Source organism: Mesoplodon mirus, assembly GCF_964341445.2.
Source record: "Mesoplodon mirus genome assembly, chromosome: 18".
NCBI classification, from domain to species: domain Eukaryota; kingdom Metazoa; phylum Chordata; class Mammalia; order Artiodactyla; family Ziphiidae; genus Mesoplodon; species Mesoplodon mirus.
In genome coordinates this window covers 4,237,228-4,264,852 of record NC_138994.1, presented here as the reverse complement: position 1 = coordinate 4,264,852, position 27,625 = coordinate 4,237,228, and the positions used below count along the sequence as shown (strand labels likewise).

Below are 27,625 nucleotides of genomic sequence, written 5' to 3'. Positions count from 1 at the left end.
CTCCCCTGCGGGCCCTGCAGGCTCCCAGCCGCGTATCTGGGGGCTGCCGAGGGCGGAAGGCTCCGGACGTTCCTGTCACGTCCGGGGCGAGGGACCCAGGTGAGGACGGAAGGGCGCGGGGCGCATTCTCCAGGCTGCCAGGGGTACCAGGGTACGCGATCCGAGCCTTCGGGTGCCAAGGGACTAGGTGTGTCGCCTGGTCTGGAGTCTGACCCCTCTCATCTCCCAGCCCACACTCCAGCCCCTCTGGGGGAGCAGGGCCAGGCCAGCCCTGCAGATTGCTTAGCACTCCAGGTACCAACCAGGCTGTCAAGATGCCAGGGTCTCCCTTCCTATCCTCACAAATGAGAAGTGGATTCTGCGGGGCCATCTCCATGGTCTTCCTGGAGTGGGACCCTCCTCTGGCTAAGTCTAGTGCCTCTCGGCCTTGGGTAGGCTACCAGCCCCTGGCCTCCTCTGTGCCACACCCTTACCCTCACCTTGTCCCAAAGGGAAAGCGTCTTCTTGTTGGACCAGGCAGCCAGGTTGGGACATGAGTCACCACAACAGCTGCAGGGGTCACAGACAGGAACCTGACCCCCCCACACACACACACACCCTACCCCCAAGAACCCACCTTGGGCTCCCAGGGCAGGGAGGGTAGAACACCTGACCCCAGCCAAGGATTGATTCTGTCTGGATTCAGAACCAAGAGAGAGGTCAGCCTTGGGGTCACTGACCCCATCCACACCCTGAGGCACAGCCCCGGTGCCAGCCCCTTCCATATTCTTCCTGAGGTCATTTAAACAAACCCTGGATGCCAACTGGCCTCCTGGGCACTGCCCAGTGCCAGGGGACTCACACAGAGGCCAGGACTGCAGAGCAGAGTCAGGGGCACTGGACGGACAGCCACCCTGTTTACATCTCTGTCCCTGCCACCCTCCCCCCGCCCTGCCCGGGAGCATGGGGTGACCCACTAACTCTGCCATATTTAGCTCAGATGCAGGGCCTGTTCCCGGAAGTGAGCGTGGGGGGAACACCAGTGGGCGGGCCCCTCAACCACCAGGAAAGAGACGAAACTCTGGCGTGTGACTGAGCGTTTATTGCAGCGCTAACAGAGGGTGCTGGGGGCTCCACCCTGCCTCTGCCCTCTTCACGTCCCCCTTCCTCCGGTCCTCTCCAGGCCTCCCTCCTTCCCTGACCATTACAGGTCCCCTTACGCTTTTTCTTCATCCTTCTCTGAAGCTGAAATCTGGACTGGGGTCATTCCTCTCAGGGACCTCTTACCCTCACCAGCATTTTCTGCCTTTCCTCCTGGGGGTGCTCGGCTGTGCTGGCCCCCAGCTCTCCACCCTTACTGCCCACCGTCTTTGCTCCCTCCCTGTGGGAACTCAGGAGACCCAGGCATCCTGGCCTCTGGCTCCCACCTCCCCTAGCCCCCAACTCTGGGCAAACTACAAAGCTTCCATGGCCAGCAGCTCCCCTCCGTGGTCCTAGCCAGGAAGGGCCCAGCCCAGGGCAGGCACTGTGGAGCCCAAGTCACCGTCCCTCTCAGCCTCTCTGTGCTTCCTGGGACATGGAGCGAGACAGGGTGCGGCACAGGGCGCCGGGCTTGCTGACAGGCACCACAGGGGGCAGCTGCTTGGTGATCTCGGCCACGTCCTGGCGGTCCACGCACTGGCCACCCAGGGCTGCTTCCAGTGCCAGCAGCTCCCGCAGCTGGATGGGGGTGTCCTCGTGCTCCTCCTTGGTGGCGCCCACCTTGGCAGGGGTGAAGATGGGCAGCGGCAGCATCCGCTGGTAGGGCAGCTGGTACTCCTGCAGCCCATGGCCCAGGATGCCCATCCGCATCACCAGCCAGGGCGAACGCTGCACCAGTGCCTGGCACCGCCCCTGCCGGTGGTAGGTCTCCCGCCGCTGGGCATCTTCCTCATGCAGGGAGCAACTGGGAAGGAGAGGGCACGGGGACACTGAACTCCTGAGGGCTGCTGCCCTCCAGTCACACGCTGAGTGGCAGGGCTCCCCGGGACTGCCAGGACCTGGGGTGCTGGAGGGGTGACTCCACTTTGCTCCCCCCAGCGGGAACTCTCCTGGCCCCCACCCCCCGAAACTTCTCCTGGGCTTTGTGCTCTGGCTTCATAAGGCTCAGGAAGGGTGCTCTAGGGGAGGGGAGGAGGGACCCCCAGCTGGCCAGCACTCACCCCTCCTCAGGCCGTGTGGACAGTGTCAGATCCTTCCACTCAGCCCAGAAGGCCTCTCGGCGCTCACAGTTCTCCTCGGACACCTGGCAGCTCAGCTCTGAAGTGGCCATGATGACCGCTCACTCTCTCTGGGCTCTGTTCCTCCCAGGCCCTTTAAATAGCCCCCTCCTCCCCCTCCTCCAGGGGCTATTTTCAGGCCCTCTGGCGTCAGATGCTACAAGCAGAGCCAAGACTCACTGCTGGGGGATTCTGGGCCCAGGGTGGGGCTTGGGGTACCTGGACTCTGGCTGCCCCCAGGTCAGAGGTCAGCTTCTGAAAAGCTCAAGATGCTCCCGTGGGGGCGGGGTCCTCAGCGTGACACCTCCAGGTGTCTGACACTCCTCAGGCACCGTCTGGGACCAGGCACGTGCCCAGCCTCGTGCCACCTTGGCACTTGCCCTCTGCCCCGCCCCTTCCCCTAACCCAGGGAGGACAGCGGCTTGTCTGTAAACAGAGCAGGCCACAGCGGGAACCGAGGCCCCCTCTGGGCTCTGTACCAGGCCATCGTGTCCTTCCCCACTGCCTGGGCTCAAGGGCACAGCCCCTGACTATCCCCTCAGCAAGAAGGGACAGTGCCGCCATGTCCTCGGGCATCCGCCCCTGAAGGCCTGGCCCGCGACCACCACCTCACCAGCAGGGGCAACGGAAGTTAATTCCACACGTGGGATCCTGGACGCCAGCCTTTGCCAGGTGTCTTCCTTTCCCATTGGGCCAGCAGGGTGGGGGGAGGTGTGGGAGGTGGCCCCAGCTCTACCCCAACACCGCAGGTGGGGGGAGGTGGGGATCCAGGGGCTCCAGGGAACGGCAGCCAGATCTGGCTCTAGCCCCAAAGCAGCCATAAACAGGCTGTGTGACTATGGGTCAGCTTCTACCCCTCTCTGGGCATTTTGCCCCCTTTCTGTTCACAGTGGCCGTACCAGAAGAGTTCTGGGTCCTGCCAGCTCCTGGGTGCCACTGGGCAGGACCTGGCTCTCATCCCCAGGGAGCAGGCCAGTAGGAGGGCTGCCAGGACAGCCCAGCACCGAGAGCAGCGGCGCGTGCTGCTGGGAGCTGGCACACAGGGTGGAGGGAGTGGGGGAGGAGGAATGAAGGCGTCACTGAGTGGACGAAGCAAAGGGCACCAAGAGCGGCAGGGCCGGGAGCTGAGATGAGAACCTAGTGGTAAGGCCCGTGGGCACCCACCTGCGGCAGGACTGCATCCTCCTGATGATCGAGCACTACACCTGATCCCTGGTATCTTTTAACCTTACAAAAGCCTTTATAAAGTAGGAAATGGAGGCTCAGAGAGGTAGATTTGCCCAGGGTCGCACACCTAGCCAGGACCAAGAGGAGACCCCGCCCCCACCCCGGCTCTAAGCAAGTCAGCTCCTCGGGAAGCCTGAAGGCAGGGAGGGAGGAAGGCAGGTTTTCTGGTGGCCCCAGGGTGTAGGGGCAGAGACGGGAGGTTAAGTGGACCCCAGAGGCCGGCATCCCGGAGGTGCATCAGTGACCCGGAAGGCCAGGCCCCACGTCCAGGCTGCCCCCCGGACCACAGCCTTGGGACCACAGGGGCAACCAAGGCCTGCTGTGGGTACTGCCAGGTCTCTCCCTACCTCCCTCCTCCCTATCCTGGGCTGGAGACCTTAACCTGACCTTCCCTCACCGGAGACCCGGCAGGGAGGCGGGGAATTTTTCTCTGACCAGTCATCTGCCCAGCTGAACCATTCAAGAAAGTTGGGGGTGGTTCCAGGAACTGGGTCTCCACTGGCTCCGTCCTGGCTCTGCGAGGCTGTGAGAGGGTGTGTCATGTGGCGGCTGCAGCAGTGGCTCCTTCCCCCACCTCCGAGGTGCTGCTCTTCTCTTCCCTCAAGAGGCCAGGCTGGAAGGACTGCTTTTTTTTTTTTGAGTTCATGTTTTTAATTGGCTCAAATTACAAAGGTCCCCAAGGAGGCCCTGGGCTGGGGGAGGCAACCTGGAGAGAACCTGGGAGAGGCAGGTCCGTGCCAGCACCCACCACTTCCACCTGCAACCTACACCCCCACAAGTGCAAGTGGGAAAAGGTCCCAGACCCTTTAAATAATCCTAAAACACCGTGATGAGAGAGCAGGCGGAAGAAGGGGGTCCTACGCCTGCACACTGGTGACAAGGCTGCCCTGACTTCTGTCCTGCCCAGGGTCCTCCCCCGCCAAGTCCGAGGTTCCCATTCCAGACCCCGGCCTGGCCAGGTGGGGACAGCGGATCTCCTCTTCCAGGAGGCAGGGACGCCAAGTAAACGTCGGCAGGATGGATGGACCCCACTGGCCTCAGCGGCAGAGTCAGACGCTTGAGCTCTCGACCTGCCCACGGCCAGGGCTCCCAGGCACAGTGAAGTGTGTGGAGGGTGGCAGCTTGGGGCCCAGGGGCTGCTGTGGGAGGAAGCTCCTTCCTCCCCACTGTTTGAGGCCAGGTCCTCTGTGGGCAGTGAGAAGCCCAACCGGCCCCTCCTCTGGCTCTGGAGGCCGTGGCGACAGGACCCTGGCCCGCAGGGTGGTGAGGGGGCATGCTCATGCCCGTGCACCCAGCTCTCCGATGCGCTGCCGCAGATGAAAGGCAAATTCAAACATGGTGGCTGCGAGGCTCTGGTGGATGAGGTACCGGGGCAGGCGGCCCTGGGGGAGGCGAGAAGTTCCAGGAAGGCTTGCCCTGGGCAGGGGCTCCCCCTCAACAACTGGCACCAGCAGGGGCTGCTCTGGTCCAGAACACAGGTGCAGCTCTGGAATGCAGCCTAGGCCGCCCTCCCCCCGACCCCCTGGCAGGAAGAACATGCCGTGCCTGGGGCTTGGCGTGAGTCACACAGACAGACCCGGGAGGGGCTGGGCTGGCAGCCAGCCACCCTTCCTGGGGGCCACGGGAGTCAGAGGTAAAAAGCGGAGGCACAATTCCTCCGGCAACTCAGGGTGAGAAGACCATCTGGACCCTGCCCCCAGTTTTAGAGCAAGAAAGGAGGCGGAGAGTAGGGGAGGCTCTGAGCAGAGCAGGGAGCGCCCAAGGTCACACAGCAGAGTCCCCTCCCCTCCACAGAGCCTGCCTTGCAGCCCTGGCATGCCCACCCGGCATGCCCACCTTGAGATCTGCATTAAGGATCCAGATGAAGGTGCAGGCTCCAGGGTTACTGGCTGACTTGAGCACGACGAAGCCCCCGGGACCATTCTCTCCCCTGAGGAGAGAGGTACCAGTGGGGGACCTTGGAGCCAGGCAGAACCCCTGACTCCCCACCACGCCCCATTCTTGGCCCACCCTGGACTGGGGTGGGAGAGGGAAGGGAGCTGCTGGTCCAGCAACCCCCTCGCTGCCTGAGCAGGGCCCAGGACGGGTGTCCCAGAGGCCACGGCATACAGCCCTCCACCCCCACCTGCCATGTGACGCTCGAATCCTCCTACAACTGCCTGCCGATGTTTGCACACCCCCAGTGGCAGGGAAGCCCCAGCTCACCACCTTCCCAGCCCTCATCTAGTCGGTCCAGGGATTCTAGGTCCGCTCTAGTCCCGAGGGGGTGGGCCGGGCGGGCACTCCTCACCAGGGCCCAGCTCTGGGAGGGGTGCAGTGCCACTGGGCCCCAGGAGGGGGCGCTTTATCAGGAGGCGTCAGGCCTGAGCTGTATGGTGCACATCCATCTCCATTTAATTCGCCTACAGCTCCCCTGACTCCATAGATAAGGAAGCTGGCACCCAGAGGGGAAATGAGCTTGCCCATCACCCAGCAAGTCTGCAGTGGTGGCGAGACCAGAGCCCCAAGCTGACACTCAAAGAACAGTGCTCTCTGGGGAACCCCAGGACAGAAGGGGAAGAGTGGGTATCTGGGAGGAGGTCACCTGCAGGGCTAGGATTAGACAGCAGGGCAATTGGAGGAGGCCCTGGAACGGGCAGCAGGGAGACTAAGGCCTCTCCCTTTGGAGGCACTTCCAAGCGCTGCGGGAGAAAGGCAAGGCCGCGGGACAGGCAGAAGGGGATGAAAGCGACCCGAGTCTCCTCAGGCAGGAAGTCGATGGTTCAGAACACAGAGCCTCCTGCTCAGGTCCCCCAGACCAGTGCAACCTCATGGCTCCCAGCACCCTTCCCCGGGCTGCTCCCTATTCATCCCCATTCACGGTCTATCCTGGAGCTGCCCTCCGGCCTGGTGGTGGGTCCAGCCTCCAGCAGATAAGCAGGATAGGGACAGCGGGACTGGGGACAGGAAGGCAGCCTCGGCAGGAGAAAGTGCCCAACTGTACACACCGACCTTGCCCTGTCCCCACAGCTACCAGGGGAGGGGCCGGTGCGGACGACCCCAGGCAAGGCTCAGCTCACCTGACATATTTGTGTGTCGGGGGCTTGGCGCAGTGGGTGGTGGCGATGCCCGATGACAGGTATCGGTCTCTGCGCCGCTCGATGCGTCGGACGTTCACAAAGTCCCTGGAGGGGGTAGGGTTAGGTCAGGGGTTGCCGAGAAGGTCCAAGGACAGGCGGCCTGGCTGAGAGGAGGGAGCTTGGGGGCCACTCACCTGGGGGAGACCACACCGCCTGCGGCCCCTGAAGACACATCGTAGGAGATGAGGGTGTTGTCTTCTACACGCTGCAGGATCTGCGGGCGTCAGGGCAGACGTGAGGTGTATCCACCCCAGGAAAACCCCAGGGAAGGGTCCCAGCATCTCAGGAAAGCCCCAGGCCAGCCTGCTCTGCGCTCAGGTCCCTTAATTAGGAGCCATTCCCATTCATGGGCACTGGCTGGGCCAGGCGCTCTGAGCATTCCCTCCTTCCATCTTCCCCACCCTCTCCGGGAGGCGCTAGTACCACCACCCCCACTTTACAGATGGGGAAGCTGAGGCACAGAGCAGTCCAGTGACGTGGCCTGGGTCCCCTGGGGGCCATGATCACGCTGGGGTACAATCCGCCATGGCGCTCTGCCTCTGCCCTGAGGGGTGCCCAGGCCTGGCCCCCTGGCTCGGCTCACCTGGCAGGCTGTCACCGTCTTGTTCCACAGCACCATCCTCTCGGGCTGCAGGATCACCTCCTGGTATACCAGCTCCGCGGGGCAGGGCAGGAAGGTCTGGAGCGGGGCGGGCAGAGGGCTGGGTGGTGCCAGGTGTACGCGGGCACACCAGCCCTTCCCTCCTGGTTGGGAGAAACCTGCCGGCAGGTCCCCCTACCCCCGGGCTCTTTCCTGGAGTCCCAGGCAGAGCAGGAGGCTCCAGAACACCTCTTCCCTCACTCACCTTCAGGATGAAGGTCTTGCCATGAAAGGGAACCTCGATGGTGTACACAGTGTCCCCATATTCCTGTGGCAGGGATGGAAGGGTGGCAGGGAGGTGGGCAGAGGGCAGAGGGGAGCCTGGGGGACAGGAGTGGGTGACAGGCAGGGCAGATTTTTAACAGCTCAGGGTAGAAAACTCCGGGAGTTTCGGGATATCTGAGCAGCCATTAAAGAACAGTGGTTCTGGGACCTCCCTGGTGGCACAGTGGTTAAGAATCCGCCTGCCAATGCAGGGGACACGGGTTTGATCCCTAGTCCGGGAAGATCCCACATGCTGCAGAGCCACTAAGCCTGCGAGCCACAACTACTGAGCCCACATGTCACAACTACTGAAGCCCACATGCCCACACGCCTAGGGCCCATGCTCCGAAACAAGGCAGGCCACCGCAATGAGAAGCCCATGCACTGCAACGAAGAGTAGACCCCGCTCGCCGCAACTAGAGAGCCTGCACGAAGCTATCTACAAAGACCCAACGCAGCCAAAAAACAGAAAAGTGGTTCTGCCTCCTTGCCTCCTTCATTGTTGGTGGGAATGTAAGTTGGTGCAGCCACTATGGAAAACAGTATGGAGATTCCTCAGAAAACTAAAATTAGAATTACCATATGATCCAGCAATCCCACTCCTGGGAATATACCTGGACAAAACTATCATTCAAAAAGATACACGCACCCCTATGTTCATAGCAGCACTGTTCAAAATAGCCAAGACATGGAAACAACCTAAATGTCCATCAACAGATGAACGGATAAAGAAGATGTGGTACGTATATACAATGGAATACTACTCGGCCATAGAAAAGAACAAAACAATGCCCTTTGCAGCGACATGGATGCAACTAGAGATTATAAGTGAAATAACTCAGAAAGAAAAAGACAACTACCATATGATATCGCTTATACGTGGAATCTAAAATATGGCACAAATGAACCTATCTACAAAACAGAAACAGACTCACAGACATAGAGAACAGACTCGTGGTTGCCAAGTGGGGTAGGGGGAGGGAGAGGGATGGACGGGGAGTTTGGGGTTGTAAGATGCAAACTATTACATTTAGAATGGATAAACACCAAGGTCCTACTGTATAGCACAGGGAGCTCTCTTCAATATCCTGAGATAAACCATAATGGAAAAGAATATAAGAAAAGAATGTGCATATGTGTATAACTGAGTCACCTTGTTGTACAGCAGAAATTAACACAACATTGTAAATCAACTGTACTTCAATTAAAAAAAAAAAACAGTGGTTCCGACAAATGTTCTGCAATGAGGAGAGAAAGGCTTTTGATATCAAGTTTAAAGGCAGGAGCACAGCTGCGGCTGCAACCACGAAGGACCATGTCTCCAGTCCAACAAGGGCTGCCAGAGGAACTGGCCAGAGAAAGGGATGAGGATGTTTTCCCTCTGTTTTCCAAGCTCTCTGCCATCTTTTTAGATAATACTGTTTTGACCGTGAAACAAAACACCAGACACAGGGCCGAAGCCTGGCTTCCCCTTCAAAGCTGGAGCCAAGCGAGCAGAGTAGCCGGGGGTGGGGGTGCGGTGGGGTGGGGGGAAGCAGGGGGAGGGGCGGTGGGAATGTCCAGTGTAGCCCAACCAAGTGGCTGACCCCAGGGCTCAGCCCCCTCTCCTGGGGTTAGGAATATGGTTCCAACCCGTGCAATCTTTGGGCTTATTTCTCAGGCCTCAGAAAAGGGAGGGAAAACTCCCCACAGGAAAACTCTCAGGATCAGGTGGGAGACAGGTCTCTTACATTATTCTTCTCAAACTTCCAGTTCTCCTCCTGGGCCAAGATCTGGTCCACCACCGCCATAGCCTCCTTCCCCTGGAGGATGTACTCCCGTTCCTGGCCAGGGATGGGAGTCAGGAAGGGGTCAGCCTGGGGTCTGCACCCCACCTGCTCTTTCTGCACCGGGCTGGGTGGGAAGCCTGACTCAGCCAGATGTCCAGATGCCGGGTCTGGGCCGGTCTCCCAGGCCCTGCGGGCTTCCTGGGACCAGGTGCCGTGGCTGCGGCTGCTACCCCCGGGCCCCAGGCAGGAAGCAGACCAGTGGGCCTGACCGACAGTGGGGCAGACACCCAGATGGACACGGGCTGGCATTCAGGCTGCCTAAGGTCTGCCTTCTGCTGGGAAGCCCCTGCCCACCGGGCTGAGTGCAGCACTGGCCCCTCCTCCAGGGTGCCCACCCGGGGCAGGGTAGGCAGCCAGATACCTGGGCAGAGAAGCCTTTCTTCCCAACAACTTCTTCATCTGATTCATTGTCAGACCCTGCAGAAAACAAGCAGAGGACAATGGGAAGAGGTGGAGAGAGCCGATGGGGCGGGGAGGTCGGGGTACAAGTGCAATGGTGTAGGGGTATGAAAGTGGGTATGGCAGAGGGCTGCTCGCTTTCCCCGGGGAGCTGACATGAACAGAAAGAACAGACCCAGCCAACACCCCTCCCCGAAGGCAGTTCTCCCACCCACCAGCTCGCACCTGCAAAGGATTCTGGGGGTGAATAGAACTGGCCCTCGGACAGGGCGCCGGAGAAGAGCAAGGGTCCTCGGGCAACAGCAGCCTGGGCAGCAAGATACCCTGAGGGAGCAGACGTGGGCAGCCATCGCCCCAGACCAAGGACAGTCATGCCCCAGCAGCCTGGGGCCCCCCGGCCCAGGCTCACCCTAAGGCTCCTAGAGGCAGAGCTCAGAACTGGCTCTCAGGCCCCAAACGCTCCTCTCCTGGGTGGGGCTGACCCTCACTGCACCCCCTCACCCCCCAGCACTCACATCGCTCCTCCTCAGCCTCCTGGGGTAGGACTTTGAAGTCAAGGAACCAGGTCTCCAACCAGGCGAGGACGAAGGAGACGATAGGGAGCAAGTAGCCGAAGGCCCCTTTGCTGAGCAGCTGTGGAGGGAGGGGGCTGAGCTCCACGGTAGGGAGTCACCTCAAACCCAGAGCCCCACCCTGGGGCTACCAACTCTGGCCTACACCCCACTCCCGGTACCAGCTGTGGGGACCCTCTGTGGCACACGCCTTCGAGACGGATGGATTAATGAGTTCTGCAGCAGGATAAACTAATGTTAGGCGAGAGGTGGAACTTTCCGTCCTTGGGGTTGCAGCAGCGTGAGTGGGGAAAGCCAATGAAGATGATCCCTTAGAACTCTCAAAGGACAGGATTCCCCCTCACCCCAACCCCGACAGCAGGGTCAGACACCCAAAATCAGAGGAGCGGTCCCTTCTTGGGAGAAGCCCATCCCTCAGGCCAGATGCCCACCAGACCAGCCAGACCCTGAGTCACTGACCTCAGAGAGGATGACCTTGACAATGAGGAATGCACTGGACACCAGCGTGGTGACCTGCCCAGGGGAGGGAAGGAGGAAGAGAGCGAGCACAGAGGCTGGGGAGTGAGTCCTCCTCCATCCCATCTCTTGTGCCAGCCCCGCCAGGGCCCGAGAGCTGCCAGGAAAGTGGCATCTTACCGCAATCACCCACCAGTGCCGGAGCCGCAGCACAGCATAGCCCAGGAGCAGTCCGGAGAAGCGGAAGAAAGCCAGGACCTGGTGTGGGGGCCGGGGAACCATCACGGGCAAGCCAGTGGCCCTACCCCTGCTGAAGGCGGGCCTCCCCGTCCAGTCCTGCCACCTGAGTTTCCCTCCTCATGGTGTGTACACCCCAGGAGAGGATGGCTGAGGCAAAGTCAGTGTTTCTTTGGGGATGATCTGGATGTGACCTTCTTGGATAGGGGTCTCTCGTCTTCCCCTCCCACTTGGGGCTCTCTGAAGGTGGGGCCTCATTTAGGAAGCCGTTTGAATACTGAGGGTTCCCTGAAGATAGGAGCAAGTCTCCCTGATCAGATTAGGATGTGTGTTGCGACAAGGAGAGAATCCAGCGCAAGAGTCACGCTCTTATGCCCTCCCTGTCCCCAGGATCTCCAAGGCCACTCACAAAGATGTCAAAGAAGGAAGTCTTAAAGCTGTAGTGGATGATCTCCTGCTCCAGGTTCTTCTGGATGCCTGTGTTGGTCTGGAAGAGAGAGATGTGGATAGCTCTGCAAGCAGAACCAAGTCCCCAGGGCTGCCCCTTGTTCTCCGGGGGGTGGGGGGGGGAGGGGCGGGAGGGGGAGAAGGTAGAACCGGGAGGAGAGGCTGTAAATGCTCAAGAAGCCCCTGAAGCAGCAGGGGAGCTCAGCCAGGGACCTGAGACCCCGGCACTGTTACTGTTTCTCTAAGGATCCAGGCAGCCCAGACAGACACTGGCGCGCACACTGCCCAGGAAGAGGCAGGCCTGCAGGGCTCTGGGGCTGTGCAGGAGAGGCGATGAGCCCTATGCAGGTAGGCAGGGCTGGCACACAGGGTGCTGGGAGCATGCCTCTCACATAATTTCATCTCCCTCCCACCACTGCGGTGCTCTATCTTCCCAGCCGAGCATCCATCTGGGGTGATGGGGGCCAGGGGTGGGCAGTGGTGTCAGACGGAGCCCCAGGTGGCAAATCGATTGATTAGGTTTGTACTTAATGGGCAAAATCCATCATGCTGCTAGAGAGGATGGCATTCAGACTGAGAAGACTGGTCCTTGCCCCCGCCCCTGCCCTAGCCACCCACACATTTTCAATGGGACCCCTGAGACCCTGGCTGGGGAGTGAGGGGTCTGGATGGACATTGAGAGCTAGAGCCGCCTGAGGCTTCAGGAGGAATGGGGTGGCAGGCTTACGCCTCTGCAGGTGGGGCACCAGCCCCCGGAAAAGCGGGGCACAAGGGGACTCTCAGGAATGGGGCCTGGGAGCCTGAAGGGGAAGACCCTTCACACCTAGACCGGGGCTTCTGATCTCCGGCAGATGATATGAATTGGGGCAGTGGGGCTTGGGGGGCTTGTTAAAGATACAGATGTTCAGACACTGGGTCTGAATCTCAGGCTGAGCTGAGCATCTAGAATGGTTATAAAACTCCCAGGTGATTCTGATGCTCGGGGCAGGAGCCAGCAATCTGGACAGCCCCTCACTGAACTTCGAGCCCCTGGCACATCCCCACTGAATGCCTCAACCTCAAGACCGCTCTGAGCCCTGTGGAGTCTGATGCCTTGCTGCCCCTGGCCTGACACCCCACCCCGCCCCAGCTCGGTCCGCCTCTTCCTCCTGACTGCTCCCTCTTGGGCTCCAAGGCCCCTCCCACCCCTAACAGACCCTGCCCCTCAAGCTCTGTCTTCCACCTTTTTTCTCTTTACGGAGAACTCTCCCTCTGCCTGGGTACCCGCCTGCCCACTGCGTGACGACTCAGGACAGTGGAGCTCCAGCCCCTGCTTTGCCACGGGCTACGAGACTTTGGCACAGGTCTTAAAACCCGGCCAGGGTCGTTGCATCCACTGGGCAACACAGTCTGTTAGAAAATTAAAAATACGTATGCTCCAAAATATGAAAATAAGATGACAGAACTGAAAATTAATAAAATTTCAGTGAAGTGTCTACCGAGTGAAACATTCTGTTGATTCTATGAACTATTAAATCCAGCACTCTGAAATTTTTCATCACATTTGAAAACAATCTGGAGGTTAGATGTTCGCACTTTGCAAGAATTCCCAAGTCTGCATGAGGACTGCTAAGCTATTACAGCCAATACAGCCAGAGAGTTTCAAAAGTAAAATTATCAAAAAATTTTTTCAGCTCTTTTCTGGCAAGAAAATATATATACTGAATGAAGGATGTGGGTGAATTTTAGTGCCTGCTCTGAGATGCTGCACGGGACCTTCAAAAGCAAGAATGTCTAAGACCTCGGAAGCTCTTTAAGCGGCCCTGAACCTTGCTGGGCCTCAGCTCTCTCATCGGTAAGATGGTCCCAAAGGCCCCGTGGCTGTGGCTCCTTCTCGCTGAAGGGGCCAGCTCATCCCTGTGCACAAAGGCCAGTCACCCTCAGAGCCCTGCCTTGCTTTCCAGCTCAACACGCCTGGAATCAGAGTTACCCTCTTCACCCCTAAACCAGCCCCTTCTCCAAATTCATTTCTAGCACCAGTCACTCTTCTGACACCTGAGCTTGCGATCTGGAGGCAGGGCACCTGCCATCCAGAACTCTGACCCACTTTGTACAAGGAGAACAGGGGGTCTCAAAGAGGCTGAGTCCCTTGCTGAGGTCACACAGTTACTCCAGAGAAGCTGGCACGGGACCAAGCCTGGGATGCCCTGTTCCACGGCTCCTGCCTCTGTGTCAGGTCTTGCCCTGCCCTGTTAGCACCCGGGGATTAGGCCCCACCACCAGCTGGCCAAGCACTGCACAGGGGGAGAAGGGGGCAGACCCTGCCCCGACAGGCAGCTCCGCCTGCAGACTGCTAGGTGGCATCTCACCAAACCCAAGAGGCCAAACTGGGGGGCACTGAAGAATGCCCCAGGTGGGGAAGGAGAGCTGGGCGCCACTGGGAACTGGGAGTGTTTACTGGTTGCTCCCCACTGTACCCTCTGCTTTTAGCACAGTATCTGGGACACAGCAGGGGCTCAAAAATGTTTGTTGAATGAATGGAGCCAGAGAGTAATGTAGAGCAGAAAGAAGACAAAGGTTTCAATAGCTCAACCAGAGTCCTCTGGGCTCCCTCCTCCTTTCTCAAGAGTGTCCGCTAGGGGGCAGTATGGCGCAGAGGTCAAGAGTGCGAGCTCTGGAGCCAGAGTCTGGGTTCAAACCCTGCCGCCTTCACATACGTGCTGAGAGACTTCAGATAAACGACTCAGCCTCTCTGAGTTTCTTTCTCTGGAAGATGAGAACAGCTCTTCTTATCATCTCATTCTTCCTTTTACCTGGAAATCAACGGCCCCCCCTCCCACCACCGCCAGAGGCAACCCTCCCATACGGCAGACGGAGTAACTGAGGCCCAGGCAACCCCCACAGTGCGGCTTGTGCCTCCAGCCTTGGCCCCACTCACATTCAGCTCAATGATCCAGAGCAGGGAGATGAAAAGCAGGTCGAAGGTGACAAAGAGGCAGAAGGTGCGGCGGACGTCGGAGATGGCCCGGCGCTTCCTGCGAGGCGGCGAGGACAGGCTCTGGCTGTGGGACAGCGACAAGCCGAGGGAGGCCACGGCTGGCAGGCTGCGCTCCAGGTCGCGGGCCGGCTCCCCGGACAGCTTGCTCATCCTGGCGGCCCCCACCTCCAGGCAGAGAGGGCCGGGCCTCAGCGGCACGGCTGCGGGAAGACGGGTCGGCTGGCTCAGGTCCTGCATGTCAGGGTCCTGGAGGTCCCGGTCACCTCCCTCGTCCCTTCCCACACAGCCCCCGGGGACCCCCTCCGCCCCAGCCTAACCCGGTGGCCCAGGGCCCTCTCTGCCTAATTTCCCACTGCGGCCTGACGTTCAGGCTGGAGGCGTCTGAGCATCCCTCTCACTTGTCCTGCTTCTACACCCGCCATCCCCGGCAAAGTCTTGCAGCCCCACGGTCACCCCTGGAGGCCTCTGGGATCCTCCCCGATGTCCGGGGGCACAGCCTGCTCCTGCCAAGCGCTGCCCTGTGGTTCAGCCTCCGGGCCTGCCCCCACCCCCAGGAGAAGTCAGTCCCAAGCTCTGTTCTTTGTTTTCCAAGCACAAAGCCACATTCCCTCCCAGCAGCCAGCCCTACCCTCCCACCCCCTAATCCACGGCGACTGGGAGGGACTTCCTAGAGCACAGTGCTCTGTGCTGGGGGCGGGATGGCGGGATGACATCTTCATCTCCAGCTATGTCCCCACCACTGCCACCTCAGGCCCACCCAGCACGGCTCTCTCCCAGCGCTCCAACTTGCTCCTAGTGGGCGTGTCTCCAGGCTTCCTCTCCCCCGGCAGCAACCACTTCCCCACACGACAGCCAGAGAAGGCTTTTCAGAACATGAATCAGATCCTGCCATTCCCCACTTACAGCCCTTCAGGGGCGCCCCCCGGGTCTGAGGATAACAGCACCCGCCTCGTGATGCCCTCGCAGGACGTGGCTCTGCCTGGCTCCTCGCACCACTCCTCGTACAAGGCACGGGCCCCGTCTCACTACGACGGCCGCCCGGGCCTTCTAGGTCCCTACACGTGGCAGCCCAGTCCTGCCTCGGGGGCCCTAGGCCTAGCTCCCCGGGCTGGGTGGAACGTTCTCCCCAGGCCTTTCGACGGGCAGCCCCAAAGCCCTCTCCTCAGAGCCTCCCACCCTCCTGTCCCCAGTCCCAGTTACTTTACGGAGCTTCACCTTCTTCAGTGAAGTCTCACCATCTGAAACCACCTTACTGATTGTTCTGCAGACTCCGCGGTGCAGGCCTTTATCGGACTTGGTCCCTGCCGTCTCCTAGGACCTAGCACGATGCTGGCACTTAACAGGTGCTGGATAACTGACTGTTGAATAAATGGATGACCCAGAGGGTCTCCTGGCCCGCAGCTCCATGCTACATGGTAGAGAGGACCAGGGCAAACCCAGCCACTACCCAAGGCTCGCCCAGAGCTCCAGGGCCCACAGAACACTGCGCCCATGGCCGTGTTTCGTGCCCACACAGGGCAGGATGGTTCCTCCTATTCTTCAGATAAGACAGCCAAGGTTCCGAAAGGGTGAATGGACTTACCCATCCCTCACCTGCCTGTGCAAGCATGAGGCTGAAATCCTCATGAACCCTAGAGACAAAAGGGGCCCTGGAGCACTCCCTCTCTGCCATGCAGGCCCCAGGCCTAAGGTCTCTGCTCTACCAATTTGCTGGCGGGGGCCCTCAGAGGCCCTGTCCCCTGCGCGGGGGAAGGAAAGGTTTAGTCTAGAGCCAGAGAAGAGCTGATGCAGTGTAGTGGGGCCTGAGTTTCTGGGACCCCATCGAGGGTCTCCCTGAGTATTCTCACACGCCAGCACCAGGGGGCCGGTGGAAGGGGAGCCCTAGATCTTTGTGCTTGATCCTGGGAAGGCAAGATCTAACCAGTCTCCCCTCCAGATTCGCCGTCCCCTCCATACCTTTGCTACGTCTGCTACCTTCCACGCCCCACTCCATCTACTAAGTCCAAAACAAGCCCCCCGTATGTGGCCAGCAGGGGGTTCTGAGCAAGCCGGATCACCCATCCCTCTGCCTGTGTGCCAGTGGACACAGAGCTGACTGCTCTCAGCAGAGGCACCAGCCCAAGGCCATCCCCCCTCTACCACACCCTTGGGATCCCCGTGACAAGCTCACCTGGAGGGTATTGAAGGAAGGCTGGGCCCAGCTCTAGAAGGCGGCAGTCAGAGGAGGGGATGTGACAGGCCGCAGGCAATGGGAGCCCCCGATGTCCATCAGCTGGATCTGGTGCCAGACTGCACACTCAGCACATCCCTCACCGAGAGAGGGCCGCAGCCCCAGGGCAGGTGACATTTGCTTGTCTCTAATAGCCCTCTTGTCTCCTGCCGGACTTGTCTCCCTCTCTCCTCCCCCTTTCTGTCTCTCTCGCAAGCTACCTCTCTCCCTTTCTTTAGAAGTGTCTCTGTACCCTCTCCCACGTCCATCTTTATTTCGCCCCCTCTCTGGGTCTTCCTCTCCTTCTCTCTCCCATCTGTGAGCTCTCTCCACCCCCATCGGATCAGTCTCTCTCATGTTTCTCTCTCTCTCTCTCCTCTCTTCTATCTGCCTTCCCCCTCTCCCTCTTCCCTATCTCATGGCAGGGCGCTGTGACTTCCCCACCCCCAGTCTGCTCCCGGGTCTGTCTGTCTTTCCCCCTCCCTCTCTGGGGACAGGACTTGGCTGGCAACAGCTCGGGTGTGAGACACACTCAGAGTGGCCATAGCAGTGACACCCACACACCCAGATATCCCTGTGGAAGCGAGACACAGACGGGGGCTGAGAGCAGAAGTGCTGGGGGAGCCCGGGCGAGCAGCGGACGCAGAGCTGTGAGGGAGCCGACCCCTGGAGCTCTGAAGCAGGGGTGGGGGCGGCTGGCCAAGAGGCAGAGAGAGAAGCCTTCTACATTACCCTCCCCCAGGAAAGAAACTCCGGGTCCAAATAAGCAAGAGCTGGTAGGGCAGAATGGGCCCTGGTCAGGAGTTAAGACCTGAGCCCCAGTTTGAGGGCAGCCACTAACCCTGAATAGCTTTGGGCAAGTCCTTCTTAGCCAACCTCCGCTTCTCTATGTGGGAAAAAGGTCCATGGTTTAACTTAAAACGAAACAGCAACAAGAAAACCTTACTTAGAATCTCAATAGATGGGAATTCCCTGGTGGCCCAGTGGTTAGGACTCTGTGCTTTCACTGCCGAGGGCCTGGGTTCAATCCCTGGGCGCAGCCAAAAAAAAGAACCTCAATACAGAAAACAGATAAAAGCAGGACTGTATGGGTCCTGCCACAAGACGCGGCCACAGAGAGCCCCACCGGCCAGCCTTTCCTCAGACTCCATCCATGGTCACCCCTGAGGCGCCTCCTTGGGTGTGGTTTGAAAAGAACTCAGACAACTTCAAAAGGCTTTTGAGCTCCCTCCGACCACCTGCCAGTCTAAGAGGTGAAAGCCACCTTGGCCTGGAACTGCCCTGACCCTGGAGGATGGAAGGTGGCAGCTGCCGGCAGAGCAGCTTGGCCTGGCCTCCTCGCACCGCCCCCGCCAGGGCTGCCACCCAGCCCCCTGGGAGCAGCGCCCCCTGCCAAGCCCACCACCTGCTGTCACCGGCCCTTCCCAAGTGCCTTCAGAGGCGACGGGAGCGGAGCAGCACATGTGGCGTGAAGGAGTCCGCCTGGGCTGCCTGCAGACTTGACACTTGATGTGTTTGAGGAAGCTGAGCTGCTGAGCCTTGGGGAGAGTGGCGGGGAGGGAGGGGAAACTGGAGGTTTTATCGTCTGTCCTCGGTCCGAAGGGAAAGAGGCGTGCGGAGGAGTGGGCAAGGCAGGTCTCTGGGCCCAGGCAAAGCTCAGCGGGCAAAGGGGAGGGGTGGGCCCTCACACCCCCTCCCAGGCCTTCTCTTACTCGCCCCAGGAAACACTAGCCCGAGCGCAGCAGCAGCTTTGGGTGGGGCCCGACCCAGCAGACAGCAGCAGGCAGCTGGTACTGTGCAAAGGGAACTGGACTCTGCGGCCAGGGCTCAAGTCTCAGTCTGCCCTTCCCAGCCGTGCGACCGGGGCAAAGGGAACCATCCTGAGACTCGGTTTCTTCAGCTGCATTAAATAAAGGGAACGATAATATACTTAATGCCATAGAACTGTCCACCTGAAAATGGCTGAAACGGTAAATGCTACGCTGTGTGTGCTTTACCACAATAAAAAAGGCGGCAATAATTGCTCCCGCCTCAGGCTGGCATTTATGTACGGGTCGGGAGAAGGACGGCAGGTGCTTGGCCGGTGGGGGTGGAAATGGAACCAGCAGCCGGCAAGGCCGTCCAGGTGAGAGGGAGATTAAGTGGGGTGCGGGAGGGGGTGGGGCTTACACCCCACAGTAGTAAAATCACCCCCAAAGGCCTGAGTTCAAATCTGAGCTCCGCAGTTCACCCGCCTGGTGAGCCAGAGCAAGCTGTCCGAGCCTTCAGCCCAGGTTCCCTCATCCTGCGCACTAAGGGCCCAGCTACTGCAGCTCCAGGCAAATGTGTCTCCCCAGGGAGGGGCTGGGCTCTGGAGCGCGGGGCCTGGGACTGATCTCTGATACCACCCCTTCCCACTGGTGCCTGCTCCCCCCGCCCCGGCCTCGCCCAGGGTCCAGGGTCCAATCTCCACGGTTCTTAGGTGGCAGGGCCCTTCCCAGGCCTCAGCCACACCCGAGGCCAGAAGCTCCAGCCATCTCTCGGCAGCTCCCGGCCGGCGTTTCCTGGCCAAGGCAAGTCTGCGATGTGAGCAATGTCCCTCCCTCCCTCACTCAGCAAGCCTCCAAGGCTGCACCTGGAAACGGGGGATACCTGTATTGAGCCTGGGCCACCTGGCGGATCAGAGGAGACAGCGGTGCGTGGGGAGCACGTAGGACAGCAGCTGGCACCACAGAGTAAGCGCGCCATAGACGTCAACCACGGCCACCAGGCCACCACGGCTCCCTCTGAGGTCCTCTCACCCTCTCCTCTGCCCAGCTTCCCACAGAGGGCTGGGCCAAGCTGCACAGGTTCCAGCTAGTGTTCCCTCCACCAGCTGTGCTCTGTGACCCCGAGGGGACGGAACACGTCTCATCTATATCCAGAAATGATTCTCACTTCGGAGCAGTGCGGCTCCTCCAAACCCTCTCCCCAGGCTGAGGGGACAGGAGACACGGGCTCAAAACACATCCCCCACGCTGCATAGCTCAGGAAATGCTGGCACTAGCCACGAGGGCTTCCCTGAGGGGTCCCTAACTCAGCACAAATCAGGAGGAATTGATGAAGCCAAGAAAGGACTGGATGTCAAGCCAGGAGAAGATTCAAACCCTGGATTCCCACCTTACTAGTCACTGAACCCCTCTGTGCCTCAGTTTTCTCCCTGTAAAATGGGGGTAACAGTAGTACCTACTTCTTGGAGGTATTATAAGGATTAAGTGACTTATTACACATAACGGCCCAGAACAGTCCCTGACGCAGAGTGATCGCTGCGGAAGGGTGAACTAACATGACACCCCTGCCTCTTCTTTGGCGGAAACACAGCCTTGAGCTCTGACTGCCTCTGGGAGATGGCTTCAGGCCAGGGCTGGGGTTGCTCTGGATCAAGCCACTGTTAATGCCCAGGTTAATGGAGAATCCACAGGGGGGTAGGAGGCAGAGGCTCTGCGTGCAAAAGAGGTTGGCCTTGGCCTGTGCCCTGCTGGCCGGCCTGGGTGGGAGCTGGCTCGGGGACAGAGGACAGCAGACAGAACAGGCCTGCAGACCATCCACAAGAAACAAATCTGGGCTGGCAGTGGCCCACGCTGGCCCCCTGCAGACATCCTCTCCTTTACTCACTGCACCCACTACCAGGAACTGTGGAGATAAGGACACTGAAGCTCAGAGAGGCCTGCCTACAGCCCCCCAGCCTGGATGGGTCAGAGCTGACCCCAGGGACACGTGGGCTTCCCTCAGTGCTGGGCTGGGACCCTGTCAACCCAAACGTGGCTGCCTCCAGAGCCTGTGCTGGCTGGGGAGCGAGGTGTCAAAAGACCCCAAAGAGCTGAACAGCCCCCCAGGCAGGGCCTGTGGAGAGCCCAGTGCCCTCCGCTCCACATCTGAACGATCAACAAATCCTTCAAAATCCAGCCAGTAGCTGCCACTGCTCGCCACTACCATCACCCTGCCTGAGCCACATCTGTCACCTGCTACAGCTTCCTGACCACCTCCTTGTCCTCGTCCCAAGTCTATTCTCAACACAGCAGAGAGATCCCAGTAAAAGTCAAACCACACCTCCCAATGCCCCAAACCAACAGCTTCCAGCTGCCCCAGAGTAAAGGCCCAAGTCTCCACCCTGGCCTGAAGCCTCCTCCTCCCCTGGAACCCTCTGCTCCAGCCACACCAGTCCCTCACTGTTCCCTGGACACATCAAGCATGTTCCCACCCCTGGACCCTTGTTCCTGCTGTCCTGTCTGTTCCTCCCCTAGGTCTCTGTAATGTCCCCTCCCTCCATTCTGGTCCCTTTGGAGAGGCCTTCCCTGAACAGCCTCTTTAGCCCCACCCTCCACCCCCTTACCCTGCTTTATTCTTCTTCACAGCACACATCACCCCAGACATATTATATGTTTGCTGGGCTGTTTCCTGCCTGCCTTCTTCCACTGGAACAGGGACTCCCATGCTCTTCTCACTGCTGCGTGCCCAGTTCCCAGAACGGTACCAGGCTCACGGTAAATATTCACGAAATGTGCTGAACGGCTACTTCCACCCTCTCCTGCAGCATCACATGCACAGGTGCACGTTCACACCCAGCCCTGGAGGAGCGGCCCCACCTGTCCAGCCTCTCCTGGAGCTGGACTCCACCCTCTCTTGGTGTTTCGTGCTGCCCAGAGCCCCGGCACCTCCGCTACCAACGGGCAAGGGGGACTGGTTTCCTGGGCACCCTCACGCAGGGTGGCAGCTCCCCTCCTCTTCCCTGAGCCCCAGCTCACAGACAGAAGACTGGGTGAGGAGTTAAATCCCTCAGATAGCAAGGGTCCCCAGCTCTCTTCTCTTGCTATGGGGTTGATACCCCTCCCCCAATTCTCTCCAGATCACTGGCTGCTCCCAGGACACACCACGGCCAGCTGGTCTCCCTTCTGTGCCTCCAGTGCCTCTGTTTCCTCATTTTGGAATGACCTCCTCCCCCTGGGGAACTCCAACTCCTCAGAGACCAGTTCACAAGGCACCTCCTGGGCACACCTCACCCTCAGCCTCCGGCTTCCCCAGGCCTACGTCTCGGGACTGTGCCTCAGCACTTCCCTCCCAACACGCTAGACTTGAGCCTCAAAGTCATCTCTCCTTAAGCCCCTGAGGCCCAGTCACAGTGTCTGGCCATACATGGCACATATCTAGTAGGTTCACTGGCCTGTGGACCTGTAATGCCTACCCTGGAACAAGGGAAAGGGTGTGGGTTTGGGGGTGGGTCAGCAGACCTGGAGTTGAAAGCCCAAGGCCATTCTTTTTTTTTTTTTTTTTTTTTTGCAGTACACGGGCCTCTATGGCTCACAGGCCCAGCCGCTCCGTGGCATGTGGGATCCTCCCGGACCGGGGCACGAACCTGTGTCCCCTGCATCAGCAAGCAGACTCTCAACCACTGCGCCACCAGGGAAGCCCCCAAGGCCATTCTTTATTAATTAGGCTGTGTGCCCTTGACCAAATCACTGAGCCTCTCACCTGTAAAATGGGGATGGTAGAATGCTCACTTCACAGAACTATTGAAAGGATCAGAAATAACACCTGCAACGTGCCTGTGTTTAAATAACAGTAGCTATTACTACTATTAGGGGCCACAGTGTTAGAGGCAGGGCCCTGGGCCGGGCATGCGTAGCATGGCACTCTGCCCAAACTGAGGGTCCATCAGTACTGCCAGATGGTAGGATGGGCCCTGACCTCAGGGAGCTGCTCGCCCAGGATGGTACACATTAGGCTCTCCTGTAGTTCAGGGCTCAGTGGCCCATGCCATCAGCCTCGACACAGTTGGCTTACTGGCACCTACTCTGCCCCACCCAGAGGGCTTGGGAAGTTCCCTGGAGAGGTAGGAATTTAAGGAGAGGACACGGCAGCAGTGACAAATAAGATATCAAAGCCCAAGCCAGGCTCTGTTTCTCCCTTCCTTTTGGGGAAGTGGAGACTGAGTACAGTCAAGCCAAGAAACCATATTTATCACTGTACACTCCCTACCCCTCCCCAGCCCAGAAGGCTCTGACGGTACAGTTTACTGGAAAATCCTAACAAACTGAGATCTACTCAGCCCTCCAGTTCCCTCTACATGCCAGGCCCTGTTAATGTTGGAGATGCCCCCTGCTCTGGGATTCTCTGACCCCTGGCCTACTCAAGGGCTGGTGAGTCAGGCCCCACCCAACCCCTTGGTGCTGTTGGATAAAAATGGGGGCTAATGAGGTCAAGTTCTCAAGGTCAGTCTGGAAAGAGCCAGTCATCTTCCAGGGCGATCTCAGTCCTATCAGCCTACTTGAGGGAAGGGCTCTGCAGGGGTGGGGGTGATTCAGCACAGACTCCTCCCAGCACCAGCTCTGACCAGACAAAAGCCAGGATCAGCCTCTTCCCAGGCAGGAAAAGTTCAGAGGGACACACAACGGGCCGGATGGGATGCTTTCCTTGTCCCTTACCCCACTGATGTGGCAGCTGCCCCTTTGAGGGCTGGGAGCCTGAGGCACTTTCTGGGAGACAGCTGTGGACCTGGAGTCAGAAGATGGTTCCTTAAGTTCCTGCTGAGACACCTCCCAAGTCTCAGCTTCCTTGTCTGTAAAATGGGGCCAACCATCTCTACCGTTCAATGCAATAAGTGTGAGCTGTCAAACGTACAGGATTTTTGGTCTCACCCACGCCCCCCTCCTCCAAACAAGTCTAGGTGTGGGAGAGCTCAGTTTACCGCAGCACGAGAACTGAGAGCGTACAGGGTGCCAGACACTGTGCTGGTCCCTGGGGATATTCAGGGGCTCCAGGTCTGGTGAGGGAGGCTGACAGAGAAATGTACAGTGCCATGCTGTGATCAGCACTTCCAGGGAGGAACGAACAAAGGACCGTGGGCTCCCACAGAAGGGAGCATCTGACCCCGGCTAGAGTGGGTGAGGCCAGGAAAGCCACAGGGAGGAGAAGCCATTTGACTCAGGCCTCCACGTCTACCAGCAGGAGGCAAGGAAGATGGGCATTCCAGCCACTAACAAAAGCCCAGATTCAGGTTTAAAGCACAGGCCCAGCCCACAGGAGTGCATGCTGACCCTACCCCAGGGACCTGTCCCCAAACACGGGTACCAGGCCTCCAGACCTCCCCAGGGCATGGTCCCTGCAGGGGACACTTCTTCATGGGGACACTTCTTCATGGCCAGGTGAGGAAAGGAATCCCCAGCCTTGGCAGCAGAGACTGCCTCTGCCCTCCTGCCCACCTCAGCCCCCTCCCCTGCAAGAGCTCTCTATTGAGAGGACCCAGCTCTCCATTCTCTGAGCCCACCCTGGTCTCTACCTCTTTCTGGTAAACTCATTTTCTCACTCTAATGCGCCTCACTAATTGTCAGCTCCTCTGGAAAGCCATCCTTGGTCTTTTTCTTGCTTGGGTTTCCAGAGCTCTGTGTACATTTCTCTAGAATTAACGCTTGCCATGTAACATTTACCCATTTCCAGATTCATTTCTTGAGCAGAAATGACAAAGAGTCATTGAGAAATGACAAAGAGTCATATTCATTGACAAAGAGTCAGGCTTTGGGGCTCTGGGACAGAATGAGAAGGAAGCCACATCAACTGTCCTCAAGCACTTTATAAAACTAAAAGTTATGGGCTTCCCTGGTGGCGCAGTGGTTGAGAGTCCGCCTGCCGATGCAGGGGACACGGGTTTGTGCCCCGGTCCGGGAAGATCCCACATGCCGCGGAGCGGCTGGGCCCGTAAGCCATGGCTGCTGAGCCTGCGCGTCCGGAGCCTGTGCTCCGCAACAGAGAGGCCACAGCAGTGAGAGGCCCGCGTACCACAAAAAAAAAAAAAAAAGTTATACCCACTGTTCTATATTATTCTTATGTAAACCATAATAGCTAACACTTATTTATTGAGCACTTATTCACAAATGAAACATACACTATTTCATTTAATACTCACAATAACTGTCAGGCAGGCACAGTACTACCTCCATTTGACAAATGAGGAAACCGAGGCAGTGACTTCATCAAGATCACAAAACAGTATCAGAATGCAGGAAGTCTGATTCAGGAGTCTGTATTGTCAATCATCATGCTATTATGGACAGCTGCTGCAGGGATTCAGATGGGGCAATATTTAGCCTTGGGGGTGGTGGGGGGAAGGTGGTCCAGAGGTGATGCTGCCTGAGCCGAGCACTGAAGGACAAGCAGAAGGTAGCCCAGCAGGTAAGAGAAGGGGCTTTCAGGCAATGGGGCTGGTTCATGCAAAGGCATGGAGACACAAAGTGTGTGGAAAAGCGCATCCTGCAATGCCATATTATTGGACCTTAGGGTACACACAGGGTAGGGAAGAGGTCAGGTCATTGAGAGCTCTGTAAATTGTGCTAAAGATTCAGTCTTTCCCATAGGTAATGGGAAACCATCAAAGGGTTTTAAACAAGGAAGTAACATTATGAGATGTGTTTCTAAAGCCTCCTAAGAGGCACTTCCTGGTGGCGCAGTGGTTAAGAATTCGCCTGCCAATGCAGGGGACACGGGTTTGATCCCTGGTCCGGGAAGATCCCACATGCTGCAGAGGAGCTAAGCCGGTGCGCCACAACTACTGAGCCTGCGTTCTAGAGCCCGCGAGCCACAACTACTGAGCCTGCGCTCTAGAGCCCGTGCTCTGCAACAAGAGACGCCACGGCAATGAGAAGCCCTCGTACCGCAACAAAGAGTAGCCCACGCTCGCCGCAACTAGAGAAGGCCCGCGTGCAACGAAGACCCAACGCAGCCATAAATAAATAAATAAATAAATTAATTAAAAAAAAATAAAAGTAAAGGATCACAAGAGTTACAGTTTGGAGGCTGGGTTGCAGGCAGCCATGATTGGAAGTTGCTGGGAAGTCACTGCAGTCATTGTGGTGAGAAACACATCAACAGGGTGGTAACAAAAGAGTTAGAGGCACAGGACCAGGTGTGAAGCATGTTCAGGTCACCTCTTAGATATGGAAATTGAGAAAGAAGAGGAAGTATAATTCTCAGGTTTCTGGCTGGGATGGGGCGGTAGAGAAAGAATGAATCTGCAGGGGAAAAGAGCAGCAGTTCAAGTTCAGACGAAGTGAGTGGCAGGTGAAGTGGAGCTGTACAACTGGTAGCTGGATGGCCAAGTCTGAGGCTCCAGGGGGGGCACTCCGCTGAAGATGCAGATCTGGGCGCGTTTCGGGTATTTAGGTGGTGTAAAGCTGAAGCCATGAGAGTTGGCGAGACCACCCAAATTCAGTGTACGGAGTAAGGGACTGGGCAAGAGAGGAGAATGTGAAACGGTATTTCTACAGTCAGAGAAGAAGGAAGAAAATAAGGGGATGCTGACGCGGAGGAAGCCAGAAAAGGGGGAGAGAGGCACGTATCAACTACTTCAATTACGAGTTAGTATGCACCTCTAAGAACTCAAGAAAGATACTAAAGGGCCCTTCTGATGTCAATTAGGAAGTCATTCACTGTCATTTCCAAAGGAAGTTGAGGGAGACCGGATGACAGTGAGACGAAGACCTACCGTAACTTGTAGATATATTCCTCCTCATTCTCAGGCCCTGACCCCTCCCTATATCCAACTCCTGCCCTTTCATACCCAGATACCGCCTCCTCGCTTCTCCGCTCACAAAGAAGACGTAGGCTTTGGAGGCCGATCCGGGACGCCCTTCCCGGGCTCTCTCGAGTGGGCGGGGCCGCGGACGGTCAGCGCCCGAGACCCTCGAACCCGGCGCGGGGTGGAGCAAGGCCAAGCAGAGGAAGGGGGCGGAACCTGGGGCGCAGGGGGTGTGGGAAGGGTCGGACGGAACTATGAACGGACACCGGCTAGAGAGGCGGGATCTGCTGGCAAGACGTAGCCTTCGTACCACCACCCGGTCCCACTGACCTCTCGCGGACCCACCTGCTCCATGTCAGCCACGGCCCCAGTTCTTCTTAGCCCCAGCCGGTCTCCGCGGCCCCAGCAGCGCCTCCGAAAGGAAGGGGATCTCCCGGCGGCGCCACTTCCGCCACTGAGTCCGCCCCCGAGAGCGAACGTGCGTAGGACTGCAGCCCCGCCCCCAAGCCCTCGGGCCCCACCCCCAGGGGGCGGAAGTGGGGGCTGCAGCTAAAGTTAGGCCTGAAAGGATCTTCCTAACGGTAGGGGAGTTGGAAAGAAGCCCAGGGGCATCATCCTTACTGGGCCACATAGGCCTGGCACTGTGGAGAACAAAGGGGATCTTCCTGAGGGGAGGCCTGTGGGGCTGGGGGACAGCCCCTCTTTCAGCCATCCCCAGCAGGACCTAGAACTCCTGTGGTCCTTCCCAAGAGGGCTCGGAGCTTGTCAGCAGTCAAGGCTGCAAACTAGAGGACTGGACACTAGGGTCGAGGACCTGACCCTTGGATGACCACTACAGGGTAACAGGGAAACCTGTTACCTCCTCCCTCTCCTTTCCCCTGAAAGAGGAGTCTCAGCAGTTATTTACAAAGATTTATTACAGCATGGGAGCGGTTCAGTCCTGGAGTCAGGGAAGGAGAGAAGGGGGCACAGCAGCTGGAGGACAAGGAGAGCCTGGCTCCCCCACCATGTGCCCCCCTAAGGACTTATACTAGGCGGCATTCCTGGCATCAAAGCACAAACAAAATGCAACAAAGCAGCCTCTGCCAGTCCATCTTCCAGGCACCCAGGCTGGGGAGCAGTTGATATGGGGAAGATTTCCAAAATGTTGAGGCTGTGGAAAGGATGCCTGAATCCTGGGCCCTGGTAGAAGCCAGTGGGAGGGGTGGTGACTTGGAATTCCCCAGGGGATGCAGAAGGATCTATGGGCACTTCAAGTTCTCAGTACCCTCTTTCCCCAGATCTTAGGGTCCTGCCCTGTGGGTTTCCTGTGCCCAGGGGAGAGGGTCTGGGGAGTAGACTTGTGAAGGATGAACCTTTGTCCCCCATTTACTGGATTTCCCAATGCAAGCTCTCTCACATCCCACCACCCACTGGGTGAATGGGGGAATGACTGGCAGGGGTAGGCATCAGGCAGCAAGTGCCCAGGGACTCTGGGCATCAGCCA

General features: G+C 58.5%; 2 protein-coding genes across 5 annotated transcripts; both read right to left on the bottom strand.

The window, feature by feature from the left end:
- Positions 1 to 1,122: 1,122 nt before the first annotated feature.
- TCAP (titin-cap) lies at positions 1,123 to 2,872 on the bottom strand. Its single transcript, XM_082604921.1, has 2 exons — positions 2,181 to 2,872; positions 1,123 to 1,924 (listed from the first exon to the last, which is right to left on the bottom strand). The coding sequence occupies exons 1-2, from the start codon at positions 2,288 to 2,290 to the stop codon at positions 1,531 to 1,533; spliced, it is 504 nt and encodes a 167-aa protein (XP_082461047.1). The 5' UTR covers positions 2,291 to 2,872; the 3' UTR covers positions 1,123 to 1,530.
- Positions 2,873 to 4,090: 1,218 nt separating this feature from the next.
- Positions 4,091 to 26,597, bottom strand: STARD3 (StAR related lipid transfer domain containing 3). Of its 4 annotated transcripts, none has more exons than XM_082603628.1 (15): positions 26,485 to 26,597; positions 16,575 to 16,682; positions 14,345 to 14,604; positions 11,390 to 11,467; positions 10,747 to 11,001; positions 10,231 to 10,348; positions 9,941 to 10,039; positions 9,678 to 9,733; positions 9,218 to 9,310; positions 7,429 to 7,491; positions 7,167 to 7,262; positions 6,718 to 6,797; positions 6,524 to 6,628; positions 5,301 to 5,394; positions 4,091 to 4,846 (listed from the first exon to the last, which is right to left on the bottom strand). In XM_082603628.1, the coding sequence occupies exons 3-15, from the start codon at positions 14,552 to 14,554 to the stop codon at positions 4,742 to 4,744; spliced, it is 1,452 nt and encodes a 483-aa protein (XP_082459754.1). In that variant the 5' UTR covers positions 14,555 to 14,604; positions 16,575 to 16,682; positions 26,485 to 26,597; the 3' UTR covers positions 4,091 to 4,741. The 4 variants fall into 4 exon arrangements, with proteins under 4 accessions (XP_082459754.1, XP_082459755.1, XP_082459756.1 ...); XM_082603629.1 differs by lacking the exon at positions 16,575 to 16,682 and having other exon boundaries at positions 10,747 to 10,800; positions 10,924 to 11,001; XM_082603630.1 differs by lacking the exon at positions 16,575 to 16,682 and having other exon boundaries at positions 7,429 to 7,544; positions 10,747 to 10,800; positions 10,937 to 11,001.
- Between the last annotated feature and the right edge of the window lie 1,028 nt (positions 26,598 to 27,625).

Coding starts and splice junctions, on each gene's coding strand:
- TCAP (XM_082604921.1), bottom strand. CDS start 2,290: ATGGCCACTTCAGAGCTGAGCTGCCAGGTGTCCGAGGAGAACTGTGAG. Junction 1,925..2,180: donor TCCACACGGCCTGAGGAGGG/GTGAGTGCTGGC, acceptor TCTCCTTCCCAG/TTGCTCCCTGCATGAGGAAG.
- STARD3 (XM_082603628.1), bottom strand. CDS start 14,554: ATGAGCAAGCTGTCCGGGGAGCCGGCCCGCGACCTGGAGCGCAGCCTG. Junction 10,040..10,230: donor GGAGGCTGAGGAGGAGCGAT/GTGAGTGCTGGG, acceptor CTGCTCCCTCAG/GGTATCTTGCTGCCCAGGCT. Junction 7,492..9,217: donor GGAAGTTTGAGAAGAATAAT/GTAAGAGACCTG, acceptor TCCCTGCCACAG/GAATATGGGGACACTGTGTA.